Raw genomic sequence first — 25679 nt, forward strand, 5'->3', positions numbered from 1 at the left:
TTCAATGCTTAAAGCAAATAATATTTAAATTTCTTAAATTAAAACGCACATAGCTCTGAAAAGTCAGTGGTGCGTGCCGGGGCACGAACTCGGTCTCCCCGAAAAGAAGGCTGAAGCCTTACCCACTACGATATCACCGCTTCTGCTACCATTATATAAGCCGAAATCTCATCGTTTAAGATACAGCAGTAAACTTAGACTGGGGTCAAGTACATATGAACACAAACGTGATCAAATTGGTCAAAAACCTAATAATTGTAATTGCATATGAGATTTATTTGATTTTTTTTATATTATTACTGATTGAAGTAAGTATTTATATAACAAAAATAACCTTTGTACGAAAATAAAAATAAAAAAAATCTATAACGTCTGTTGCCATTTTTATATTTTGTTTTATTTTTATTTATACTTACTGTAACTCTCCAGGTTAGCTAGGAAGAAAAATGAACGTTTATCAACCATTGTTATATTCATTTACAGAACAAAAAAAAAATACTTAATTTTTGTTGCGGTATAGTCTTACAGCCATGAAAGCTTAGCAACCACTTAGGACGACGTAGCAAGAATGAAGATAAGAGGTTAAAAACAGCGCTTAGAGTTAAATTGAGAAGTTGAGTCGTACTCAACTAAAGAAAAATTATTCAAGATAATTATGAATCAACATGTTCAACTATCTTATTTATCAAAAACAACTGATGTCAGCACAGAAGCAATAGAAAGCGATAAGGCCGCCTTTTGTATACTGCTTCTGTCTGTGTTTTTTATACTCATTCTGTATTTTTGGCGTGCAAATAAAGTGTATAAATAAATAATAGTAACTCACCGATAACATCTCTCTCGCACTCCCTGGACTTGCCAACACTGTTGTTGGCGTAGCACAGGTAGGTTCTGTACACGTCAACGCTGGAGCTCAGCTTCAGATAACTCTGGGCGCCATCTTGCCATATCTCCTCGGTTGTCAGACTGTCGTTGTCGTTCTTGAGTTTCCACGTGAAGGACACCTGGAAGCAAGAAATTCTCATACTCAGCAAATTCAAATTCAAATTCAAAAATGTTTGGTTCATATATCACAGGCACTTATTAAGCGTTCATACATTTAACCTCCTCCATTTAGGCTCCAAACGCGCCCTGGTCTAAGAAGAGCCCACAACAAACTTAACCAGGTTTTTTTTGGTATTACCATCTCACAGTCGAGTTAACATTGTTACCAAAGTTATGATGGTAAACACAACTTCTTATTTATTTATATCGGTATTTGTGTAGTTAATATGTAAATGTAGTATGTATGTAAGTTTATATTATTTTTTTGTAACATACTTTATGCACCATCCATTTTCCACTTTTTTATCGGCTTCGTACGCTCAGGTTGCCTTTAAAAGATCACTTTTAGTGATAATGTCACCTTTGCACCCTAGCACTAAGTACTATTACTGTTTTCCTTGTATTTTTCCTATTGTGTTGTGTTGCAATAAAGTTTTTCTATTCTATTCTATTCTGTTTTAGTCAGCGCTTGACGACAAACATGCCCGTGAGAAAGCAATGATGAGGCACAACAGAAAAGTTACTCAAGTTATACGTTGCAGAAAACACAGTTTGGAGGGTGTTCCACATAGGATGTGGATCACCCTCCAAACTGGCGGTACGTACCAGAAACGTGGATAAAAAACGTTGCAGTTGATTTATTACAAATTTTTAAATTAAGTTGGAGTTTGTAGTTTGAGAATGGAAAATTTTTCATTAATTCAAAATTGAAAAACAAAAAAAAACAAAGTTGTATGAATGCACTTACTCCAGATGGATTGGCGGTTGCTGTGCACAGAAGATGAGGCTGACCATCCAACTCCACTTGCTTGATGCCGCACTCTGGTATAACTGGAACAAAAATATGTTTGGTAAATTATTGTCGCATTTAAGGTACTGTTAAAATGGAAAACTTTATCAAAACAGATGCTTTATATAATAAATATAGATGGCATAACATGCAAAAATACATAGGTATTATTGGTTCCAGAGACACTCGCCTGTGGCGCTTCAAATGGGAGCAATGTTGAAGCTGACATTTGTAAGTGCTATAGATGTGGGAACATTAAAATTCTAAATGAATTTATTTCAAGTAGGCCTAGTCTGAAATCACTTTTTAAACGTCAGTTTGTACACCTACAACCGGTTCGGAAGGAATATTTTACGGAGAAGAAGCCGGTAAGTGATAAATGAGAGCGTTAAAATATCCATCAATAGTGTAACGACTTTTTGAATTTTTAAAAATTTTATGGTAGGTCCTAAATTACCTATTTTTTTTTTTTTTTAAATCTTTATTTGTTTGGGACTTTTATCCAACACGGATATGCCAGCCCCATCATCCCTTAAGTAACTAGTAAATAAAAAACCTAATAATTATATTAATATAAGGGAAATGTAACAGATACTGCCTATGCACAAATATCTCAACAACAGACCTGAAACCTTCTGTGGTCGGTTGAGAGAGAAGGCTCGTTAGAGCACCCACGTCAAATCTGTTGATTTTGTACCGCCGCATAACATCTAGTCGCTCCAAATTGTATCTGCTACATTCCACCAGTATATGCTGGACATCATCCATCGTAAATTACCGTAGGAATATATGAAAGCATATATCCCACAAATTATTTCTGTAACATTCGCAGACGATATGACACGACAAATGTCACTAATATATGTCCATTTCGAGTCAGTCGGTTAGTATATCAACTTTATATACTATATCTAGCAATGTTGAGTCCCAGAAATATATTCTGAAGATAAAGTAAGTAAGCCGTTATACGTGGGATTTCGCGTGATTAAAGTTTATATATTGACCCCACAGCTCTTTTCTACAATATCTGCAAATACATAGAAATGTTGAGAGTCGGTTGTCAAGGGCCCGAGTTAGAATCCCAGCAAGTTACGTGCGTTTCAAGTAATTAAAATACCACTTGCTTCAATGGAGAAGGAAAACATCGTGAGGACACCTGCATGCCTGAGAGTTCTACATAATGGTCTCAGACGTGTGTTAAGTCCACCAATCCGGACTGGGCTACCACCACGTGGTGGACTACGACGTCAACCCCTTCTCATTGTGGGAGGAGACCCGTGCCCTCTAATGGGCCGGTAATTGGTTGATATGATGATGATGATGATATAGATATAGTTTGGTGGGAGGCTTTGGCCGTGGCTAGTTAGTATCCAACCGACAAAGACGTGCTGCTAAGCGATTTAGCGTTCCGGTACAATGTCGCGTAAAACCGATTAGGGTTCAAGGTTAAATATAACTGCCATACTCCCTAACAGGTTAGCCCACTCCCATCTTAGAGTGAGTCAGGTGGGATTGCAGTAAGAGCTAACTTGTAGTGGAATAAAAAATAAGATGGCTTACACATCACATCCAAGAATACAGTGGTGTTGATAGATCCATGTCTGTTGTACGCCTCGCAGACGTAGTTCCCGCCGTCCTTCCTCGCCACTCGCCCCAACATCAGTGTGTTCGACGACGACAATATCAGAGAGCTGTTGCTGTGCTCTCTCGCGCTACTCTTCGACGCGTTCTCTCTCTTCCACGAGTAACTTGGCTTCGGGAATCCCCTGGAACACAAGAGAGAGAAGGTAATTTTATCACTATTTGATAGCCGATTGGCGCAGTGGGCAGATACCCTGCTTCCTGAAACCAAGGCTGTGGGTTAGATTTCTCCTACAGCTGGAAAATGTATGTGTAATGAACATCAACGCTTTTCAGTATCAAGGTGTTTCAAAATTCAAAATTCATTTATTTCAAGTAGGCCTAATATAAGCACTTTTGAAACGTCAACGTCTGTCTGTTTGTAGTGATTCTACCACCGGTTCGGATGGCAGATTCTACCGAGAAAAAGCCGTCAATAAACTCAGCAGTTGCTCTTTTCCAACATCAACAATTTACATTTTAACATTCATTTTTCTATCTTGTGAGAGCTGAAAGCGGAGCCGGATGCTTCCAAGCAACTTTGTTATTAAAAAATTCATCAATTGTATAGTAACCTCGCTGTAATAAATGTGTTTTAACAAATTCTTTAAACTTGTGCATTGGCAGGTCCAAAATCACCTCAGGAATCATATTATAAAAGCGTATACTCAATCCCACAAATGACCTCTGTACCTTACGCAGACGATATGCAGATGACATTAATTTATGACCATTTCTTGTAAGTAGACTGTTTATGTCCACTTTTTGTTTATAAAGACTAATATGTTCTCTTACAAATACTATATTGTTATAAATATATCGTGAAGCTACAGTAAGTATGCCTATTTCTTTAAACTTCTCACGGAGGGATTCGCGTGATTTAAGTTTATACAGGATGTTTGGTGCATCGTGTGCCAAATCGAATCTGATGATTGGAGGGGTCTTTGGCTATCTCTTCAGCCCTCGTAAAAAAATCTTGCTCAAACGGTTTTTTTTATACTGATTTTAAATTGTTTTTTTAAAAATTGTAAAAATTCTACATTTAAATTTTAATAAAAAATAAAGTTGTTAAGTATTAATTAATTTTCTTTTTAATCTTTAATTTGTAACGTTTTACGCTTCTTTTGAAACTAGAATTACACGCCAGCAACATCTAGTTTTTGTTTTACAGCCCCGCAAAGTTTTTTTTACGTAAAAAAATAAGCTTGAACGTCAACTTTCGGTTTTAATAAAAAAAAAACTAAAAGTGATCATGTTCTTCCAATTTTTTTAAAACATCTCTGGACTGTCCCCTTTCTAATGGTGTGCAATATGCCATGAAAAGTAATTAGTAACATCACTAATTTTCAAATTTTCTAAACTTGGTCGCAATTTTCTAATATTCAACAGGTGAAAGAAAAACAAGGGTTTGCGTAAATAACACTCACAATTCACAAGGCAGATGACATTTTCTGTCTCTTTCATAAAGTTATACGCCCGTTGTTCGTTTAAACAGGCAAAAATAGTTTTTTCACTCTAGTGAAGCGAAATCTATCTTCTATTCCTTTCTTGCATAGTGCAAACCTGTTTGAACCAATCGCGAACGGGCCCCGCGTCGCGTCGACACGGCGGCCATCTTATTTTTTAGTCGAGACATCACTGCCTCTGCTGCCTAACGTGTGTGCTAGCTTACTGTACTCCACGATTCTTTTATTTAGTTTTCGTTAAGTTTTGTTGTTTTTTGTTACGTTTTATTTACTTTTGGTGTTATTGTTAAACTTTGTTGACTTTTTTGTTGTTGCAATGACGACATACTCTAACGAGGAATATGCGGACATCATAATGGTTTATGGTGCAGCCCGTGGTGTCGCTCGTGCAGCGCAACGACTTTACCAGGAACGCTTTCCTGGTCGACGATTACCTGGCCGCAGAGTCTTCCAAGACACATACCGACGTTTACGCGAGACTTTGTAAATTGAATTTGAGCAGAATTTGTAAAAATTATGAAATAAATGTTTCAAATGCAATGTATTATTTTTATTTCAAGTAAAACCTACGAAATTTAAAAATTTTACCTGCTTGTGAGTTTTATTTACGCAAAAACTTGTTTTTCTTTCACCTGTTGAATATTAGAAAATTGTGACTAAGTTTAGAAAATTTGAAAATTAGTGATGTTACTAATTACTTTTCATGGCATATTGCACACCATTAGAAAGGGGACAGTCCAGAGATGTTTTAAAAAAATTGGAAGAACATGATCACTTTTAGTTTTTTTTTTATTAAAACCGAAAGTTGACGTTCAAGCTTATTTTTTTACGTAAAAAAAACTTTGCGGGGCTGTAAAACAAAAACTAGATGTTGCTGGCGTGTAATTCTAGTTTCAAAAGAAGCGTAAAACGTTACAAATTAAAGATTAAAAAGAAAATTAATTAATACTTAACAACTTTATTTTTTATTAAAATTTAAATGTAGAATTTTTACAATTTTTAAAAAAACAATTTAAAATCAGTATAAAAAAAACCGTTTGAGCAAGATTTTTTTACGAGGGCTGAAGAGATAGCCAAAGACCCCTCCAATCATCAGATTCGATTTGGCACACGATGCACCAAACATCCTGTATATTGACCGTACAGCTCTTTTCTGCAATATAAATATAGTTTCGATATCAGCTGCTTTACCCCATAACAAGATTCCATAGAACATAATACTACTATGATACATAGAACATAATAAACTATGAAAGTACGCAAAATAAACTAGCCTAGCTATTTCATTATCTGTATATTAACCTAAGTATTTATGTATATTAATCATAACGGTGAATGAAAACATCGTGAGGAAACCTGCATGCCTCAGAGTTCTACTTCATTTCTCAAAGGAGTGCGGAGTCCACCAAACCGAACTGGGCCAGCGTGGTTGACTACGGCCTTACCCCTCTTCATTGTGGGAGGAGACTCGTGCTTTGTAGTGGTTTTTTTCATTAAAAAAAAATCAGTAATCTTAGTTCCCATAACACAAGCTACGCTTACTTTGGGGCTCGATGGCGATGTGTGTATTGTCGTAGTATATTTATTCATTGTTTGAAGAGCCTGTCTGTAACATAGTTATTGAAGATGTATATATGTATGTAATAAATATATCTTATTAGTGTAATTTTTGTTTATGTATTCGTATGTAGTTATTTGAATTTAGGTTTATAACAATTTAGCACCACCTATTTTTTCTCGCTCTTGTGGTCCTAATCCTAATGTTGCCTGACAGAGATCGCTTCTAAGCGTGAAGGCCGCCTTTTGTATTCTACTCCAGTCTTTGTGTTTCTCTCTATTCGTCCTTTATTTTCCTAACTGTGTGTCACAAATAAAGAGTTTAAATAAATATGTGGAAAACCATCGTCTATAAACAGAGCAATACTATGTCGGGTACGCGTGGGAGACTTCCCGCAAACTGTCGCTCTGTCCATAAATCTGAGGTCTATATGTAAAGCGTCATTCCTGTGCCTCGTCAAACCGAAACACAGCAATGCAGCAGCAGCAGCAGCAGCAGCAGTCGCTTAGCAGCAACAATGCTGCTTAGCGGCACTTTGCAGGGACACATCAGCACAATGTGCCGCCCTGTTTCCATCTATCTGAGGCGTAGGTGTTAAGCCACATATGCCAGTAATGACACTGGTAACCACAACCTTCAAACCGGAACACAGCAATGATGCTTTGCAGCAGAAATGAACATGGTAGTACATAGTAGTATTTGTCCCCTGATGAGCTCAGTCCCAAAAAGCTCGACTATTACTGAAGAGGTTTTGAAATCGAGCTTGCTTTGTATCCATTGTTTAAAATATCATCAAAATCTATTAAAACATTGATTAGATAAGCGGTTAGGAAAATTAATAGGTCTAATAAGTTACTTAATCTAAGAGGCACTGAGATGGCGATAACAGAATGAATACCCAACAGAATTAGTTATAGGTTCGTTGGTAAACCGTAATAATAAATATTTCGACAACACACACATGGTGATGTGTGTATTGTCGAAATATTAGTCTAGTTTGGGGCTAGATGGTGATTTAGCCCTAAAGTGTGCGTAGCTTGTGAGTTGTGTTATGGCTACTAAGATAACTCATGTTATCTCATGTAACAAATATTCATATATTTGTGAATAATATACAGAAATACTTATGATAAACCGAACACCCAGACGGCGAAAAATATTCATGTTCCTCACATTTTGGAACCCACAGCCTCGGACTCAGAAAGAAGGGTCAAAGTAACAAACCTTATTTTTCTTTGGTGCTATTTTTTATTATCTCATTGTTTAATAAAAGAACGGTATTGCACAATTAAAAGCTATAAATACAATTCTCGGAATATTAACAAATATCACATTACGATAGAATGGGAACTGTTAACATATCGATAAAAAAAAACCATCGTACCATTCCTTTTAATAGACAATGAGAGAGCGGTCAAGATAAAAATTCTAACTTTTAACGGATGACCTAGGCATATAACAAGGCATCTAATCGATTATTACAACAGCCTGGGTGACCCACCTTGACATTGATATCTTTAAAGATACTCTAAATTACTTCAAAAACAAATTGTATCACTATGTGGCATTTCCTTTTAGAATTACTGTGTTGCTGCCAGGTTAAATCATTTTTTAGGGTTCTGTACCCAAAGGGTAAAATGGGACCGGGTCTAAGACTCGGCTTTCCATCCGTCCGTCTGTCTGTGACCAGCCTGTATCTCATGATGCTAACCTAAAAATAATATCTATCTATATATCTTTGTAGATATACCCTATCCCGAATTATCTAAAAAATATATATAATATATGAAAATTATCTAAATACAACATGTTACCGAATTACGAAATACTGTTGAAAGGTGTATACGTATATTTCATAAGGAATCACCCTGTAAGAATATAAAACCAAAATTTGCATATTTATTTTTCCATACAAACGAATTCAAAACATTCTAAGTGTTCACTTATGACAACCCTATTGAAGATATAAGACATGCGACACGCGCATAGTACCTACGCTACACGACGCGTACCTAATAAAGTGACAGGAGTCACATGATTTTGCATGTGATGTTAGGGCTGTATAGGATTTCTTTCAGTAAAAGATATGGCATTGGCAAGCCTGTAAAGTATTATTTCGGTTTTTATTTACGTTGTAAATTCACTTGAAGAATGAGCGGTGATCCTATAGCGGGCAGTTACCTTGGCTAAAGAATTAGTTTGGCCATCCAAAGGGGCAATGTTGCCAGCATCTTAGGAACTGTACCTCGCTGCGGTGGTTTCGAAGTTTTAGATTTTATTTAGTTTTACATAGTTTATTTTAGGTTACATTTATAAAACAAATGTGAAAGTTATAAATTATATTTAAATTCGGTACCATGGTGGCTTTATCTAGAAATAAAAACCCTTCAAGAATAAATAATTAAATTAAAATAAAACAGATATTTAAGGGGGCTCGTATACACGGACGTGGTTTTATTGATATTGACAGGTACGGAATCTTCGTGCGTGAGTGCGTCTGGCACGTGGCCGGTTATTTTTAATTGCTCTCGCTGGCTGTCTGGCCATTAGTTTATTGTTTACAAAATCAGAACTGTTATTATTTATACAAGTTCATTTAAATCAGTGAGTCAATTGTATGAGCAGTGCTTATCGACCCATTACCAACCCACTACAGAGCACGTGTCTTGTCTCGCAGTGAGAAGGGTTAAAACAGAAGTCCACCACGCTGGCCCAGTGCGGATTGGTAGACTTCATACGCATTAGAGAAAATTGCCTATCGAAAATTTACAGGCATGCAGGTTTCCCTTTTATAAAACGCAAGTAAAATCTGAAAATTCAGTGGTATGTGATCGAACTCCGTCCCCCCAAAACTTAGTTTTTGACGACCTTTTTTATCCACGTTTCTGATACGTGCCGCTAAGATGTGGAACACCCTCCCGGTAACTGTGTTTCCTGCCACTTATAATTTAAGTACCTTCAAGGCTAGAGTGAATAGGCTTTTTCTAGGCAAGCGTGCTCCAACCTAGACCTCATCATTGCTTTCTAACGGGCATGATTGTCGTCAAAAGCTGGCCTATCGTTAATAATAAATTAAAAGAAAAAAAAACCTCCCCGGCACAGCGATGGGTGGGTGGGTGGTTCGATTTCCGGCAGGGGCAATTTGGGAACTTATAATGTATACCCTACCGATAAAGACGAGCTGCTAAGCGATTGAGTGTTCTGGAGCGGTGTCGCGAAAACGATTAGGGGTACATAAATTAGTGATATCTGCATATCGTCTGCGAAAGGTGCAGCACTCCTTTGTGGGGTTGAGTATACGCTTTTGCAACATGATTCCTAAGAAAATCTTTAACCTACCAATGTATACGTTTAAACAATGTGTAAAAACGCATCTAGTACAGCGAGGTTATTATACATTTGATGAATTCCTCAATGACAACGTAGATTTCGCCAGCCTCGCTCTCATCTCCCGCAGGTTAGAAAAATGATTGTAAATGTTGATGTTGGAGAAGAGCAACTACTGAGTTTCTTGCCAGCTCTTCTCGGTAGAATCTGCTTTCCGAACCGGTGGTAGAGTCACTACAAACATACATACTTGACGTTTCAAAAGTGCTTATAAAGTAGGCCTACTTGAAATAAATGAATTTGAATTTGAATTTGGGTATACTACCTTACTCGTTTACAGGTTAGCCCGCTACCATGTTAGATCACTTGTGGTATTGCATAACCTGATGTTGATGATGATAAGGCTGGGGATTGTGATGATGGCAGTTATGATGATACGAAGCTACCACTTACTCAGCGTGGCACACAACTTTAGCTGGTATCTCGTTCTGAATGACAGACACAACACGTGGCTGGACCGTTATGTTCTCTGGTTCATCTGGAAAAAATATACTTATATATATTAAATATATTTGACGGCCGAGTGGCGCAGTAGGCAGCGACCCTGCTTTCTGAGTCCAAGGTCGTGGGTTCGATTCCCACAACTAGAAAATGTTTGTGTTATGAACATGAATGTTTTTCAGTGTCTGGGTGTTTATCTGTATATTATAAGTATTTATGTGTATTATATTCATTAAAAAATATTCATCAGCTATCTTAGTAACCATAACACAAGCTACGCTTACTTTGGGGCTAGATGGCGATGTGTGTATTATCGTTGTATATATACACTGAAACACATACTTGTTCATCACACAAACATTTTCCAGTTGTAGGAAAACCCGAACCCACAGACTCAAAACTTACAAAGCACGGTCTGCACTGCTGTCAAAATTAACATTACAAATGGTTTACAACTGCTATAAATAAAAAAAAAACTTCATATTTCCTATATAATATATTGAAGATACACAAAAATACTATTTCCTTTGAATTAAGAACCTACAGCATCCTCATTCAGTCATTATTGTATGCAGTATACAATAATCGCTGAATGGCATTGTGTCCAAAAACAGTGAAAACGCCCTGCGTACTTTACACCAACGGAAGGTTGCTAGCTCACAAACTACTGTATAATAATTACTGTCGTCTGCTAAATGGTATGAAGTGACGAACCGTTTGTTCGAGAAACCATTCTAATGTGACGTGGTTTTTGATGCTTCATTCTAAGTTGTGTACTCGGTTTAATTCTGTGACTACTTCATACGCCTCTCAGGAAATTACCTATTGAGAAATTACCGGCATGCAGGTTCGATGTTTTAATGTGTCATTAAAGCAAGTGATATTATAAAACGCACATAACTCCGAAAAGTTACAGGTGCAGCGGAGTGGCTTTTGATACTTCAATATAAGTCGTTTACACGGTTTCTGTAAGTTCTTAGTTCTGTGATTACTTTATACTTTAAACTTAAACGAGTTTAAACTCGATGCCCCCGAAAGTGCTAAGGGAAATTGCCGTGACTTGTAGTGGAATAATATTAAAAAAAAAACTTACACTCGACAGCAAATGTGGTGGTGCTGTTGACGGCAGGGCCAGCCGCGTTGATTGAGGAGCGGCACGTGTAGCGTACAGAGTCGCCCCGGGACAAAACGCCTCCCGGCCAAGCTGACATGTTCCAGTGCTGGTGGAGACAGAAAACAGTTTAGTAACTATGATATTTTATTTGCTCAAAATAAAAACGCACATAACCTCAAAAAGTTACCGGTACGTGCCAAGATTGAACTCTGTCCCTCCTAGAGGGAAGCCGAAGCCTTATCACTAGATTATCACCGTAATTATTTAGCAAGGCATTATCTTTTTTTTTCTTTTGTTGGAAAAGCTTTATGGCTACCTTAGTCCTTTTGAGCAGGACAGAGGTTATGTGGAACTCGTTTCACCAAACTAAAACCACCACGGCATGTCTTGGCTTTAGTTTATAGTTTTCAAGGATCCCGAATTCAAATTATCCTACTAGATAAGACCTTTGATACCCGACATTAAGGGGATTGGGAAAAATAAATGCAATCCACCATTTTGCACCATTATCATCAAACATAGCTAAGAATCCATCCGACTAATTCACCTTTCAAACACAAAAAACTAAATCGAAATCGGTTCATCCGTTCGGGAGATACGATAAAAAAGCTTGGCTGCTCTAGCTTCATAGCTTAATATTAATTTACTGTGAGATGGTGATAACTAAAAAAAATTACCCCGATCAGTTTGTTGTGGGCTCTTCTTAGACCAGGGCGCGTTTTGAACTCTCGTAGGTTTAAGTTGGCGAACGAAGTTATCACCATCCCCTTACAACTATGTAAATATGTATGTATGAACGCTTCATAAGTGCCTGTGATAGGCCTTCGTGAATAAAGAATGCTATGTCATCTGTAGAGTATCTCTGCCTAGGTACCAGCTGAAAGATTTCGACTCGATGGATCGACGTCCATCTTAGTTATTCTTTTATCGGCTCTTACCAACGTAGATTCAGTGGCCTCGAAGTCGTTTCTGTTGACCTGCGGCTCGATCTTGCGTTCCACCACGTAGTATTTATCAGTCTTCTCCGGGTTGATCACCTGGCCGTCCTTCAGCCAGTCCACGCTGCAGAGCGGAGCGCATTCCACAGTGCATGAGAGGGATATGTTCTGGAACATTGTAATTAATTTTATTTATCATCATCATAATTTTAACCAATCGACGTCCACTGTTGGACATAGGTCTTTTGTAGGGAGTTCCACAATATAAGATCCTGGGCCTCTTTCCTCCAGGGGGCCCGAGCGACTCGCCTGATGCCATCTGTCGATCTCGTTGGGGGCGACCTTCGTTTACCGGTGACAGGTCGCCATTCTAGCACCTTAAGACCCCAATGTCCATCGGTTCTTCGAGCTATGTGCCCTGTTCATTGCCTGTCTGTACAGGTCACACTCCCTTGAGAACATTATGGAGAACTTGGGGGTAGATTTTCTAAAAATCCATTGTTAATGCGCGTTTACGCCATACAATAAACCTTTTTTTTTCAAATCCCAGTACAAGTTAGTTGTTTGGAAGCGATTTTCTAAAGGGTTAGAATATTTAAGAATGATCATTAAGTATGATTATTGTTACCTGTGATTTATACAACGCCCCACTGTAATGATTCATGGCATATTTGAAACTTGGCGGAGCTGAAAAATAAATAATTTTGTTAATAATAATGTAAATTTTATAGTAGTTTGCGATACCTTCATAACCTCTATTTCATGCCTCTTGATACTAATCTGATGTCACCATATTTTTGTCTATGAAAGCTGGAGAGTTTCGAAGGTGGTATAATATTTGGAGTATCTAACTATATGGCAAAGATCAATAGACTTTGATCTTTGGCATAATATAGTTTAAAGGACTGAGGTATTTGGAATGTATCCATCAACATTCTATAACACTCCACTGCTGGACTAAAGGCGAGGGTTAACCACAATCACCACGCTGGGGTTTGTCTTACAAATACTATGTTATTATAAATATATTGCGAAGCTACTGTAAGTATACCTATTTGTTTAAATTTTTCGCGTGATCCAAGTTTAAATATTGATCGTACAGCTCTTTTCTGTAGTATAAATATACTTGCAATAACAGCAGCTTTTCCCCACAACAAGATCCCATAGGACATAATACTGTAAAAGTATGCGAAATCAACAAGCCTAGCTGTTTCAACATCGGTAAGCTAACTAATTTTCCTGATTGCATATGCGGCTGAGCTGAGTTTACACGCTAGGCTTTCTATATGGGCACCCGATTGTAACTTACAATCTAAGGTGACCTATAGTTAGAAAAACAGTGGAGTTTTCTATTTTAATTGTTTCTCCATTTATTATGACGTTTTAACCGGTTTTACGAACTTTAATTTCAGTTCATTTTGTGACTTGTTGCACGCGCTGCTATTAGTACGAGTAATAAGACAATGGTCACAAATTATTCTATGCACAACGTTTTTTTTTTAAATTGCTTGCTTTTTCTTTGGATTTAGCCAAAAGTTTCGTTATATTATGGGTACCTAAGTAATTTTTATTCGTAAAATTAACCTATTCCTATAGCAAAGTAAGAATTAGGCTAGGCATTTGTATTTGCCTAGCACATCTTGGACAAACCGGTTAATTTTTGTTTAATATACGTTATACAATCGTCCCCTCATTTAGAACGGTGACCTACATTCTATTCATTATTTCTGTTCTCTTTCTATCATTTACCGGTATAATTCAGAACATTCAAATAAACCGGTTATTAACCAAGATTATTAGGTAATTTTAAACCGGTTTCGAGCCCTGTTTTTTATGTCAGGAAAACAAATGGTTTCCAAGAGATTTGTGAAAAACACTAGTATAAAAAGCTTGTACTCCAGTCATCTTATGGTGGAGATGAAATTGGTTTATTACCTAACACGTCGATATTAACAAAAGCAGCCTCCCCCTCTCCCCCGGTGTTGATCCCGCGGCACGAGAAGTTGGTGCGATGGTCCAAGGTCACAGGGTCTATGGTCCAGTTCTGGGATACGATGTCCGTCACCACGCGGTTGCCGCGGTACCACCGGAACCTAGAACAACAAGTGGTATAATTAATAGAACATGTATGTAGTTTGATTTGCAATATTTTTATGTAGGTAGAAATTTTTATTGCCGCACCAACACGTTTCTTACAAAAACTACTATCGCCAAAGGTTGTCTGGGAGAGATCGCTTTAGCGATAAGACCGCCTTTGCACACCTAAACTAGTTTTTTTTTTTTGTAAATGTGTTTCTTTGTATTTTGTTTTTGTGTGTGCAATAAAGAATTTAATAATAATAATAATAATAACTTGTTAGGTTCGATGTCCGTATACAACTTTGCAATTTGGATTCATGAACCATGATTTTTTTAAGGGATAATAAATAGCTTATGTGGTAGTCTTGAGTGAAATCTATAATATTGGTTCAGCATTTTTGGCGTGAAGGAGCTTCAGAATATTGGTGTGATTATGTAAAACTACTATTTGTACAACATATTTGTTTGAAATCAGCACTGCATCCTTCTTTCTAAAATTACTAATCGTGAGAAACTTATTTAGGACAGGCATTCATGCTTTAGGCACATTAATAATTGTATAGTGTGAATAAACATTTTTTGATTAGTTTATGAAACGCATAATTTTATTTTATTTAAAAATTTTGGCAGGATTTGAACCTGTATCTCTCCGGCAATGGCGGCCTGAATGTTTTGCCAAGAAAGCTTTGGTTCTCACACCAGTCATTTTTTTATTCCACTACAGGTTAACCCTTGACTGCAATCTTACCTGGTGTTCCGTGACGATTTAGTCTAAGATGGTAGCGGGCCAACCTGTTGAGGAGTATGGTAACTTGATTGGTTTCTACATCGCACTGGAACACTAAATCGCTTAGCGGCACGTGTTTGTCAGTTACTAGGCACGACAAAACCAGACCAGAGAAAAATCAGATATAATAAATTCCCTCTGCAAAAATTGAGCCCTGCGCTTCCTACTTAAATTCCTCCTGCTCTCATCGTTTACCAGGTAAGTCGTAAAAAAATTATGTGCATTTTTATTAGTCATAGCGTCTGTACTTTTTTATTAGTATTTTTAGTCGATCAACCACTGAGACGCAAAATATTGTTATTTTAGATTTAGGGGTTTTACACCACTCGCTGTCTCTTATACAAAAACATTGCGACCCACCTGTGTGCTTCAGGTCTGCCTCTTTCTTGGATGCTGCAACTTAGTACCAGAGATTTCCCTTTGATGACGCGCCAAGGTGAGTAGGTCATTTTTGCAGGACCGGGGGGATCTGTTGATGTAACGAAATAGTGATAGATTTTTTTTTGACAGAGTTCGTGACAAGATCTACCGCCATGATTATTTGTGCCACGAAGTCGCATTGTTGCAGTGTTCCGCTCTGAATGGCTCGATTGCCGGTGTAATTGCAGGCAAATGGTGCTTAGTGAAGTTTAATAATAAAGCTTACGCCTCAGGCTGATGGACACGCAACCGCTGGCTTAACCTTACAAGATAGGTTAAATTAATACTGATCCCTCCAAACTGCCCAAAATTAGTACCTACATTGCACCCATGCTACAGTGTTTAGCTAGTAGCACAATTAAATGTTTGCACAATGTTACTTTAAGTTTGCTGCTTCTCAACTGACAGAGCTCGTCCGAGGAAGAACTACAAAAATGCTTATTTCTTCAAAGCAGCATTGTTGTGTTGCTGGACTTGATGGACAAAAAGCTAGTCGTAGAACGTGTTCCTTCCACGACCCTGCGCTGGTGTTCTGAATCAATTGGACCATCTCTTTCCATTAGAGAAAGAAACCATAATTTTGCACAATATATAAATACATCATCATCATCAGCCGCAAAGGCCTGGAATGCCCTCCCATCTGCGGTCTTCCCCGATACCTACAATCTGGGTACCTTCAAATCAAGAGTGAATAGGCATCTTCTAGGCAAGCGCGCTCCATCTAAGCCTGCATCATCATTTACCATCAGGTGTAATTACAGTCAAGCACTTGTCTATATATTAAAAAAAAAACGTGCGTTCACTGCATCGGCGTTCAAGACATATTCTTTTATCAAGCAGCGCAAACTTTTCCTACGAATCAGTTGGACCATCTCTTTCAATTAATGAAAGAAACCGTAATTTTGCACATTATTAAAATTCATCATCATCAGCCAATGTGGGTCAACTGCTGGATATAGGCCTCTTTCAAGCAGCGCCAACTTGTCCGGTTTCGGCTGTCGGCTTTCCCCAATCGCTGCCAGTGGCGTACAAAGAGGGAGATGCACAAGGTATGCACATGGTATAAAATATTGAAAATATCCGGTATGAGTTATAAATAATGGAGGGTAGGCTTTTAATAACTTTACAAAGTCTATCCTCAAGTTTTTTATCGCACTGGAGATTTTCTTCATTTTATATCACCTGCATGCCTGCCACTTTTCGGAGATCGTCGCTCCACTTAGTTGGGGGGCGTCCGACACTCCGTTTACCGACACGCGGTCTCCTCTCGAGGACCTTTCGACTCCATCGTCGTATGTTTTAATAGGTACTTATAAAAGATAAAAACAACTTACAGTTCACGATCAGTTCTGTCTTCTCGCTCTCGTTTCCCCAGCCGGCGTAGTTCTTTCCCTTACAGGAGTAGTTGCCGTGGAAGCTCTTCGTAGTGTCCTGGAGTAACAGCATCGAGGGGTCCACCTCGTTGCAGAGGTTATCTAAAACAAATAATAAATAAAAAAATAAATATGCTACGACAATACACACATCGCCATCTAGTCCCTGAGTAAGCGTAGTTTGCGTTATGGGTACTAATGTGACTGATGTATAATTGTATGAATAATATACATCAAGACTTATATATAGATAAACTCACGGACACTGAAAAACATTGTCCAAAATAGGGAATCGAACCCACGGCCTTGGTCTCAAAAAGCAGGGTTGCTGACCACAGCGCGAATCGGCCGTCTAACAAAAACAAGCTCTCGATACATTCCTTTTATTATACCGTTGTTACCATCTGGGTCGTATCGTCATAGATATTTTTTGCAATCAGTGAAACTCATGCCCACTAGCCCTAAATATTGAATGAGCTCTTTACCCAGTTATGTCATTAACCCAATCGTAGGGAGAAACTACTAGGGAATCCTTACGAAATACATACGTTTGTGTTTTTTACATTTCCATCTAGACCCAAAGTAAGCGTACCTTGTGGTATGGGTACTAAAAATAACTGATAAATATTTTTATGAATTATATACATAAATACATATAATATACAAATAAACACCCAGACATGAAAAAACTTTCATGTTCATCACACAAATATTTCTGGGAAAGTTGTGGGACCGAACACACAGCCTTGAATTATAAAGCAGGGTCGCTGAATTAATATTTTAAATTACTATTTCATAAGTGTTTCTTTTCCTTTACCTTTGTTGGTTTATCGATTTTAAGCGTTAAGGCTGCCCATTCATTCTGTGAGGTGTAAAATAAAGTGTATTTTTATATGGCAGGTTGTCCATTCTTCGCTCTCTTACTAAGGAAACAATTAACTTCATTTAAGACTTAGAGAAAGTGGAAAGGACGTAGATTAACAGACGCTTCTTCTGGTCGCAGGAATACCATCGGTTTTGGATTAACAGAGGTTACTTCTTAATAGGGAAGCCAACGGTTCCACGGGATTTGCAAAAAACCGTATTAAACGCGGGCGGTTTTAAAAAGTTATTGTCAAAAGAGCAAATAACTATTACGGAAAACGAACCAAGACTGATTCATTAGCTGTCTTTACCACTTGAGGATTCAATCACCGAAAATGTTTTCAAAAAGCATTTCCAGAAATTGGAAGAATATTGAAATCGTACTTGTCAGCTGGCGGTGGGATTGCATTATGTCATGCGGTATCTCGACCTGCCGGCGGCATATTTGTTCACCTACCCGCTTAAATTTTAAAATTTTGTTTAACATTAGAGGATTGTGCAATGTCCATACAAACTCAATGGATTTTCTGGACATCAAGTCACCTATTTATACCTACTTATGATTGTAAGAAATAAATAATAATAATAAAGTAGCTAGCTAACAAAATATTTAGCGTGCTTACCATCAGTTCCGTTGCATTCAGGTAGATGCTTCAGTATCTCTCCGTCCAGATACCAGATGACTTCGTCAAGTATCGAAGGATTCCCGGTGACCACTTCACACGTGAGGGTCACGTTCTTGTGATCATTCTCCAGTATTGGGCTTGGTGAACTCATTGTTAAACGCACTTGCGGTTTGACTGTAAAGAAATACATACATAAAGGGTAAATCTCTGACACAATCTCTGAAACTATTGCAGCTTCCATTTTTTCTAACAACTATGGTAGGGTTGACAGCATAGTGGTTAGGATTTAAGCTTCACTTCGGGGGTCCAAGTTCAATCCCCAGCACTTCCAACTTGTAGAAGTTATTTACGTTATAAATACCGGAGCATCCTCAGGAGATGTTGACTTTACAATGCATAAATTCCAATCCAAATTCAAAATTCATTAATTTCAAGTAGGCCTAATTAATAAGCACTTTTGAAACGTCAAGTCAGTCTGTTTGTAATGACTCTACCACCGGTTTCGAAGGCAGATTCCACTGAGAACAGCCGTCAAGAAACTCAGCTGATTGCTCTTTTCCAACATCATTTTAAAGTTTAACAATCTTTAGAATTTTTTTGTTATGTGGGAGATGAGAGCAAAGTGGCCTGCTTCCAAGCAGCCTTGTCGTTAAGGAATTCATCAATCGTGTAGTAACCACGATTTGTTAAATGTGTTTTAATATATTGTTTAGACTTAGGTAAAGGTAGATCTAATATTATCTTCGGTATCATGTTATGAAAGCATGTACCCATCCCCACTGTATTATATCTGTACTTCTCTCAGACGATATGCAGATATCACTAATTTATGTCCGTTTCTAGTTATTCGGCTGTTTATGTCGACTTTTTGTTTATAATTACTTATGTTTTGTTCAACAAAAATTATATTATTATAAATATATTGCGAGGCTACTGTAAGTGTACCTATTTCTTTAATTTTTTTACGAAGGGATTCGCAATAATTGTAGCTTTCAATTATTCATTGTAAAGATTATAGCAAATTAAGCTTAATTTTCTCCAATAAACAAAGATCTAAGTGCGTATGAAGTAAGTCTACAAGAAATAGATTTGATTGATGATTTTGATGGTGGTATACTCACATAGAACGTTAACACTGATGGTGTCATTTGTGGTACCATTGCCTTCACTGTTGGCCATCACCACGGTGTAGTTGCCCATGTCTTTACCGCTGGCGTCGAGGATGATTAGGGAGTGCTGGTCCGGAGTACCACCTTGGTAATTGCTGTTGTTAAGGTTTACTCGTTTGCCATCACGGTACCTGGAAGGTAGATAGAGAGATATAAGTCGCGTACAAAAATATAGCAAGGTTTAAAAAAGAAATGAATTAGTTGATTTGATTGGTGTATTGATTAAGTATTCCGGTACGATACAACGTAGAGACTGTTTACTTCATACATACACAAAATCACTGCCAACTTTGTTCATATTATAGCTCGTTATGAGCAGAACTTCTATTTTACGCGATCTTACTGCTTTATGTCTACCTTGGTGAAAAACCCTGTGCACGCCACTCGCGGTAAGGGTGTAATATAATTGCAATACCAAGAGGTACCACCAGGTGAGATTGCAGTCAAGGGCTACTGTCTTGTGACTATTCTAGTGATAGCTTCATTACCTACGTGAGCTGTAAGTGTTGATAAGAATGACGTGAAGTCGCCTAGCCGATATTTTAGTTTGCAAAATCGAGTTTTTGTTCGAAATTTCATATAGATTAGATGAAGAGTTTCGGAAACAGGTAACCGAAATCTTCAAAAAATTAAGCAACATACTATACTATACTAATTTAGTATAGATGATATAAAGCTTACATTTCAATGCTTTAATTTAAGTGAAGTCTAAGGTGTTCAAAGGTTTGTATTCAGCTTGGTTCTAAGACAGTAAAGCCACCAAGTATGACTTAATCCGAAGATAAAGCAAGGCACCCGACCTTGTATAGTAAATGCACGGTATTATGTCTTACGTATGAAACTCGCATTATCTCCCAACTTGAGTAATACGTTCAAGGCTTCGCGAGCCGCTTATGAGGGTGGCTAAGCGTGAGACTTTGGCGTGTGGTTCGGTATAATTAAACATGTTTTTTTTGAAGTCACTGTTTATTATTGTACGGGAGCTATGGTGATACGCTCGACCGTAATAACAGGAAGATCTTCCTCCGAGCGGGTGATCGTGCTCGGGGACCGAGGTCCGAACATTCATCTTTGGAAGTTGGATATATAGTCAATTTTTGTGAACATTTCTTTCTTTTTGAGACGCCATCTAGTTCGGTAATGTGGAGACCGCTACAATTTTCATCGTCATATCGATGCCTATTCCCTATCGAAGGGTAAAACCCTATCATTTAATATCCACGATCCGTCCGTCCGCCCGTCTGTTTGTCTGTACCCATACTGTATCTCATGAACCGTGAAATTTTCACAGATGATCTATTACTGTTACCGCTATAATATATATATATATTGTAACGGTTGTTGCGGGGAGCGGGAAGATGCTGTGGTAAATGAGACGCCGTAGTCTGAGGGTAACGTCCGTATTTTAACAATTACAACAATAGATGCGAGAGAAACCCGATATCAGGGCACCAAATGCAGGGTGGGATAGTCGGCCTCAAACACCTATGAGTGCTTGATGCTGGGTTTAGTAAGTCTCAGGAGTGCCGGAAGAGTCGGCTGCACCTAGTACTTCGACATCGAATATTGTGTTACGCCCGGTACTTATACTTTTGGCGAGGGACAAACGGTAGTGCGAGGTAGAGGACTAGTGGTGCCATCTGTTGTCACTATCCTACACTAATCCGTTGCACTTGGTCTTATATGGAGTGCATATCGGGTTGCTCCCTCGTTACAATATATTTAATTGCTCCAATACAATAAACATGATTTTGTTTCCCGATTTCTAAAGATTATCGTCTGACTCGCATTTGGCCGATTTTTGTACCTTCATTTCTGCCGTTACTCTTCTAAATCTTATCTCTCTCATCTGCGATCTCGAGAGCGTGCGAATTAATCGGAACTCAGTGTGACAATCATCTGGTTATTTTGACTCACCCGGTTTGTCAATTACACTGTTGCAACCAATTTACGGTATTTTTCCATCGCCTATGAACAGAGCAAAATTTCACAGGGCATACAAGAAGCACATTCTTCAACATGCCGCCCTGGCGTCCATCAATTGAGGCAGGGAGGCCTCATGAGCCTGTAATTACACCGGCAACCACGCCCTTCACACCGGAACACAGCATTACAACAATGCTGCTTAGCGGCAGAAATAAGCATTGCGATAGTATTTCCCCGGACGAGCTCTGCCACAAAAAGCTCTGCTACTGCTCACCGTTAGCATTTATACAATCGCGATCAAAAGTATAATAAATAGATTTATTGATATGTAATATTTTATCAACATTAATACAGTTATTGAGACAACCATCGGTTACAAACTAAGAAACAAACAGCTTTCGCATTAACAATGTTAGAAGCTGTTCCCGCTATCTTCGTCCGCGGTTTTTAAGGTTTTAAACTAGTCCCGTGGGACCTAATGGTTTTTCTGGAATAAAAAGTAGCCTATGCCACTCTCAATCCTTTCAACTACGCAAAAGATCAAGTTGATTATTTTATTAGTTAGGGCGTAAAGAGAGGACAAAGAAACAAACAAACTTTCGCATTTATAATATTAGTATAGTGATCGAGTCAAACATCGGTGGATAACTAAGAAACAAACGACATACTTTAGTGTTGCAAACTTACATTGCAAAATTATATCTTCAGCTCTCTTTGTATAAGCTAATGTTTTTTTTTTCCACTATATACATCTACAATCTGTCGATAGACTATAAGTACATTTTTTGTATTACTTATTGTATTTGCAGTTATGAGGGCCAGTATCCTCTGTACAGTTCTGCCTGCTTCAGACGTCTGATTCTTTCCACAGTCAGTAGGCACACAGCCAGTGGATTGGGGTGTTTTACCAAGCGTTCCCTATATTCAGGGCTATATCTATTAATTTCATCGATTACTGTTGGATGTTGATAAGTAATGATGGATCGTAGTGTTGCGTGTATCCCTTAGCTAATGTAAAAGGATTAATTAGTATGAATCTTTATTCTAGTGTTGCCGTTTTTGTATCACCCTCGCGGAACCCAAAAACATAATAACTTTACATATTACACTTCAACCGAGCGCGAAATAGGATTCTTTATTCGCATACACATTTAAGCAGATTACTTTCGGAATTTATCTCTAACCACTGGGCTTAAAAGGTATATCAATTTCGAACCTACCAGGAGTTACATTGTAAATGTCTTTATAAACTTTAATAATATTTTTAGCCTGAAAAGAGAATATGTAGAATATTGTTAAACTGGTTTTTAAGTTTGCGTTTGATGAGGTATTCCTTATTTATAATAATATACCTGGGGGATTACTACCATCGGTTAGATCCGTATTATTTTGATATTCTTGACGTTTTGTTTCATATAAGTATAATCTTTATTTTAAGACGTCAAGGTACATCGAAATTTAAGTGGCTTTATTTAAAATTATTAGTTTTTGATAAACATCAAAAATGTAATTGAAGACTTGGGCATTTTTTAGTTTCTTTATTATAATATTTTAAGCGTTTATTGACACGATTTTTACAATAAACCTAAGGGTAGGAAATATTTTAATGATTTGCTGCTAAACCTGTAAATATTACTAATATGAACGAGTGTTTAAAGATTTTTAACTAAGATTTTCGTGGTTAATCAACATTTCTTAAATTTAGCTCAACGGGTACATACAACGATAATATTATGAGATTTGTCGATATTTAGACCCAGCTGCTTGGATCGTTGTCACAACAGAACTTCTCATACCTCCGCTATGACAAGTCAAGTTGGATGTCACGGGGAATCTGAATACCCGCTTTCGTGTTCTTTTCGTTGGTATTTTACAAACTGTTCGACATACTACACTGACAACGTCACTTTTAGATTGAGAAGCTGTACAATGCTTTCTTGGTTTGCATAATTCTACTACTGGATTCCACACGCTTGCTAATTTAACCCGTCCTCACGATTGAAGTTTTTGTGCTTCCGAATTTTAATCGCCACCAACCGTCTGTATATTCTAAGACTAGTTGTCTTGGAATATAGTGGAATAAAAAAAAGAAAATGATAAAACTTACCAAGTAACCTCAATCAAGGCAGAGGGGTTACTTTCATATTCGCTTTTGAGTAGAATTTTGGAGCCTTCTATCACGGTGATGTTTGGTGGACCGACATGCACGATTGGAGGATCTGAAAAATAGCATATGCAGTAATTTTATGTGGGCATACTTTAAGTACTTCTGTCATATTTGCATTTTCTTTAAGATATATACATAGCAACAATTTAAAAAATACAAAGATTGTGTGCATATTTTCAACTTTAAGATTGGTTTGTAAAAAGATAAATTGGTGAAGTGGAGCATCTAACAATATTATGAAAGACTATAAATATGTAGCCAGACTAAGTAATTTAGCTGCATATTAGGCTTAAAAAAAGATATATTGTTGAAGTTTAGAATCTTACGATATGAAAAAACTTGTATTCAACAGATGCAATTCCTCATTATTTAGTTGAACAGTTGTTTTAATTTAATATTTAGCAATTTTTTTAACAGCCTAATTATTTTACTCAGTGTAGTTCATCTAAAAGCTAAAAAAATAATAGTATCATGAAAAGCTAATCGACGTTATATTGCTATGATATTCAAGTCGATTACATTTAAAACTAGAATAAATATCATCGGCAACAGTAATAACCAGTGATTGTCCCTGGCAAGATAGGGATTAGGTAAGGTCATTAATGTAAATGAGGAACGGAAAGGGTCCCATCATAAACCCCTGGGAGACTACTTTTACAACTTTATTTCTATCTCTTCTTTTCTTTAACTGAAGTCAAAATGTAGTCAGTTTCCTTAAAAAATAATGTATACAATATATAGAGGTGTCGTCGCAAATTTTTTTCTTTCTTTAAGAAATGAACTTAATGTTAAAGCATTTTCTATCAGCCGGCTTTCGGATGTGCCAGAAAAACGACTGAAGAAGTTTTTAATGCAGTTAAGATTTTAATCTTATGCTATTCATCTTATGCTATATATGTTATGCTATATATATTAGGCCTCGGAGTGGACCCTAATATGGCACCTGGTTATGGAGTGGACTGGAGTTTTGTAGTGAGCACTAGAGTTTTGTAGATTTAAGTAAGCAATGTTATCCTTACACCAAACTTCTAGTTCACGAGTAGCGTGTATAGGATGGCCGTTAGTTTCTCGCATCATTATGTTGATGTCTTTACAAATAAACTTCCTTTAGAGTGCAAAAGTGTCTCGTAGTGAGATATTGATTCAAGTAGGCAAAGTTATACTTACACCAAACTTCTAGTTCACGAGTAGCGTGTATGGGATGGTCGTTTGTTTCTTGCATCACTTTGTTGATAGCTTTACAGATGAACTTCCTACCGTTTTCAAACCGCGTCGCCTCGATAGTGAGATTTGATACAGTTTCGAACGTTGTGTCGCTCTGAAACAAATAGTATTATTAACAATCTAAGTGGGTACGAACTCTTAGAAGAAGTTTCTTACACGATATTTTAATGCTTTAACGTTGTCTTAAAATCAGTTCGATTAAATTCACTATGCACAAAACATAATAATATTATTTAGGTACAAACTACGTGTTATGCATATCTTAATTTAGATTAATTCAGTTAGTTGATACAGTAGGTAGGATAGGTAACCTAAACCTGACATTATAAAAGAATTGTATAATCAAATGTCCAATTTAAAATGATTTATGAAATAATTATTATGACGGAATATCTATATATGTATGAGCTTCAGAATTGTAATACTTTGTGGAATTCTATGAATTTTCTATAAAATCTGTAAACTAATAAATATTATGTCTTGCTCTAAGACCGGAGTATACTCGTAAGACTTCACTTGTTTATTACAAAACCTATAGCAAATTTAGCTTCATTGCATTTTCGCAAAATTTAACCTGCATTCAATCCTTTATGCATTCAAATATTAAATGGGCTAGTTTAATATTTATTATCTTTTCTCTTGTATTGATGTAATCAGCGGAGAAGCAACAGTGCAGAGTGGCTGAA

General features: G+C 37.3%; 1 protein-coding gene across 3 annotated transcripts in view; it reads right to left on the reverse strand.

Annotated features, from left to right (window-relative positions):
* Positions 1-25679, reverse strand: part of LOC120634864 (hemicentin-1) — a 254924-nt gene that overhangs the window by 11668 nt on the left and 217577 nt on the right. For all 3 annotated transcript variants that reach the window (XM_039905705.1, XM_039905706.1, XM_039905704.1), the window contains exons 7-20: positions 24937-25087; positions 23710-23821; positions 19629-19807; positions 18505-18681; positions 16979-17119; positions 15585-15693; positions 14294-14451; positions 12987-13045; positions 12359-12526; positions 11400-11526; positions 10259-10343; positions 3395-3600; positions 1793-1875; positions 827-1004 (exon numbers count right to left, since the gene is read on the reverse strand). In XM_039905705.1, the coding sequence (XP_039761639.1) occupies positions 827-1004; positions 1793-1875; positions 3395-3600; positions 10259-10343; positions 11400-11526; positions 12359-12526; positions 12987-13045; positions 14294-14451; positions 15585-15693; positions 16979-17119; positions 18505-18681; positions 19629-19807; positions 23710-23821; positions 24937-25087 (1933 nt within the window). The remainder of the gene's footprint in view (positions 1-826; positions 1005-1792; positions 1876-3394; positions 3601-10258; positions 10344-11399; positions 11527-12358; positions 12527-12986; positions 13046-14293; positions 14452-15584; positions 15694-16978; positions 17120-18504; positions 18682-19628; positions 19808-23709; positions 23822-24936; positions 25088-25679) is intronic.

The sequence above is a fragment of the Pararge aegeria genome, chromosome 25 (assembly GCF_905163445.1).
Source record: "Pararge aegeria chromosome 25, ilParAegt1.1, whole genome shotgun sequence".
Taxonomy (NCBI): Eukaryota; Metazoa; Arthropoda; class Insecta; order Lepidoptera; family Nymphalidae; genus Pararge; species Pararge aegeria.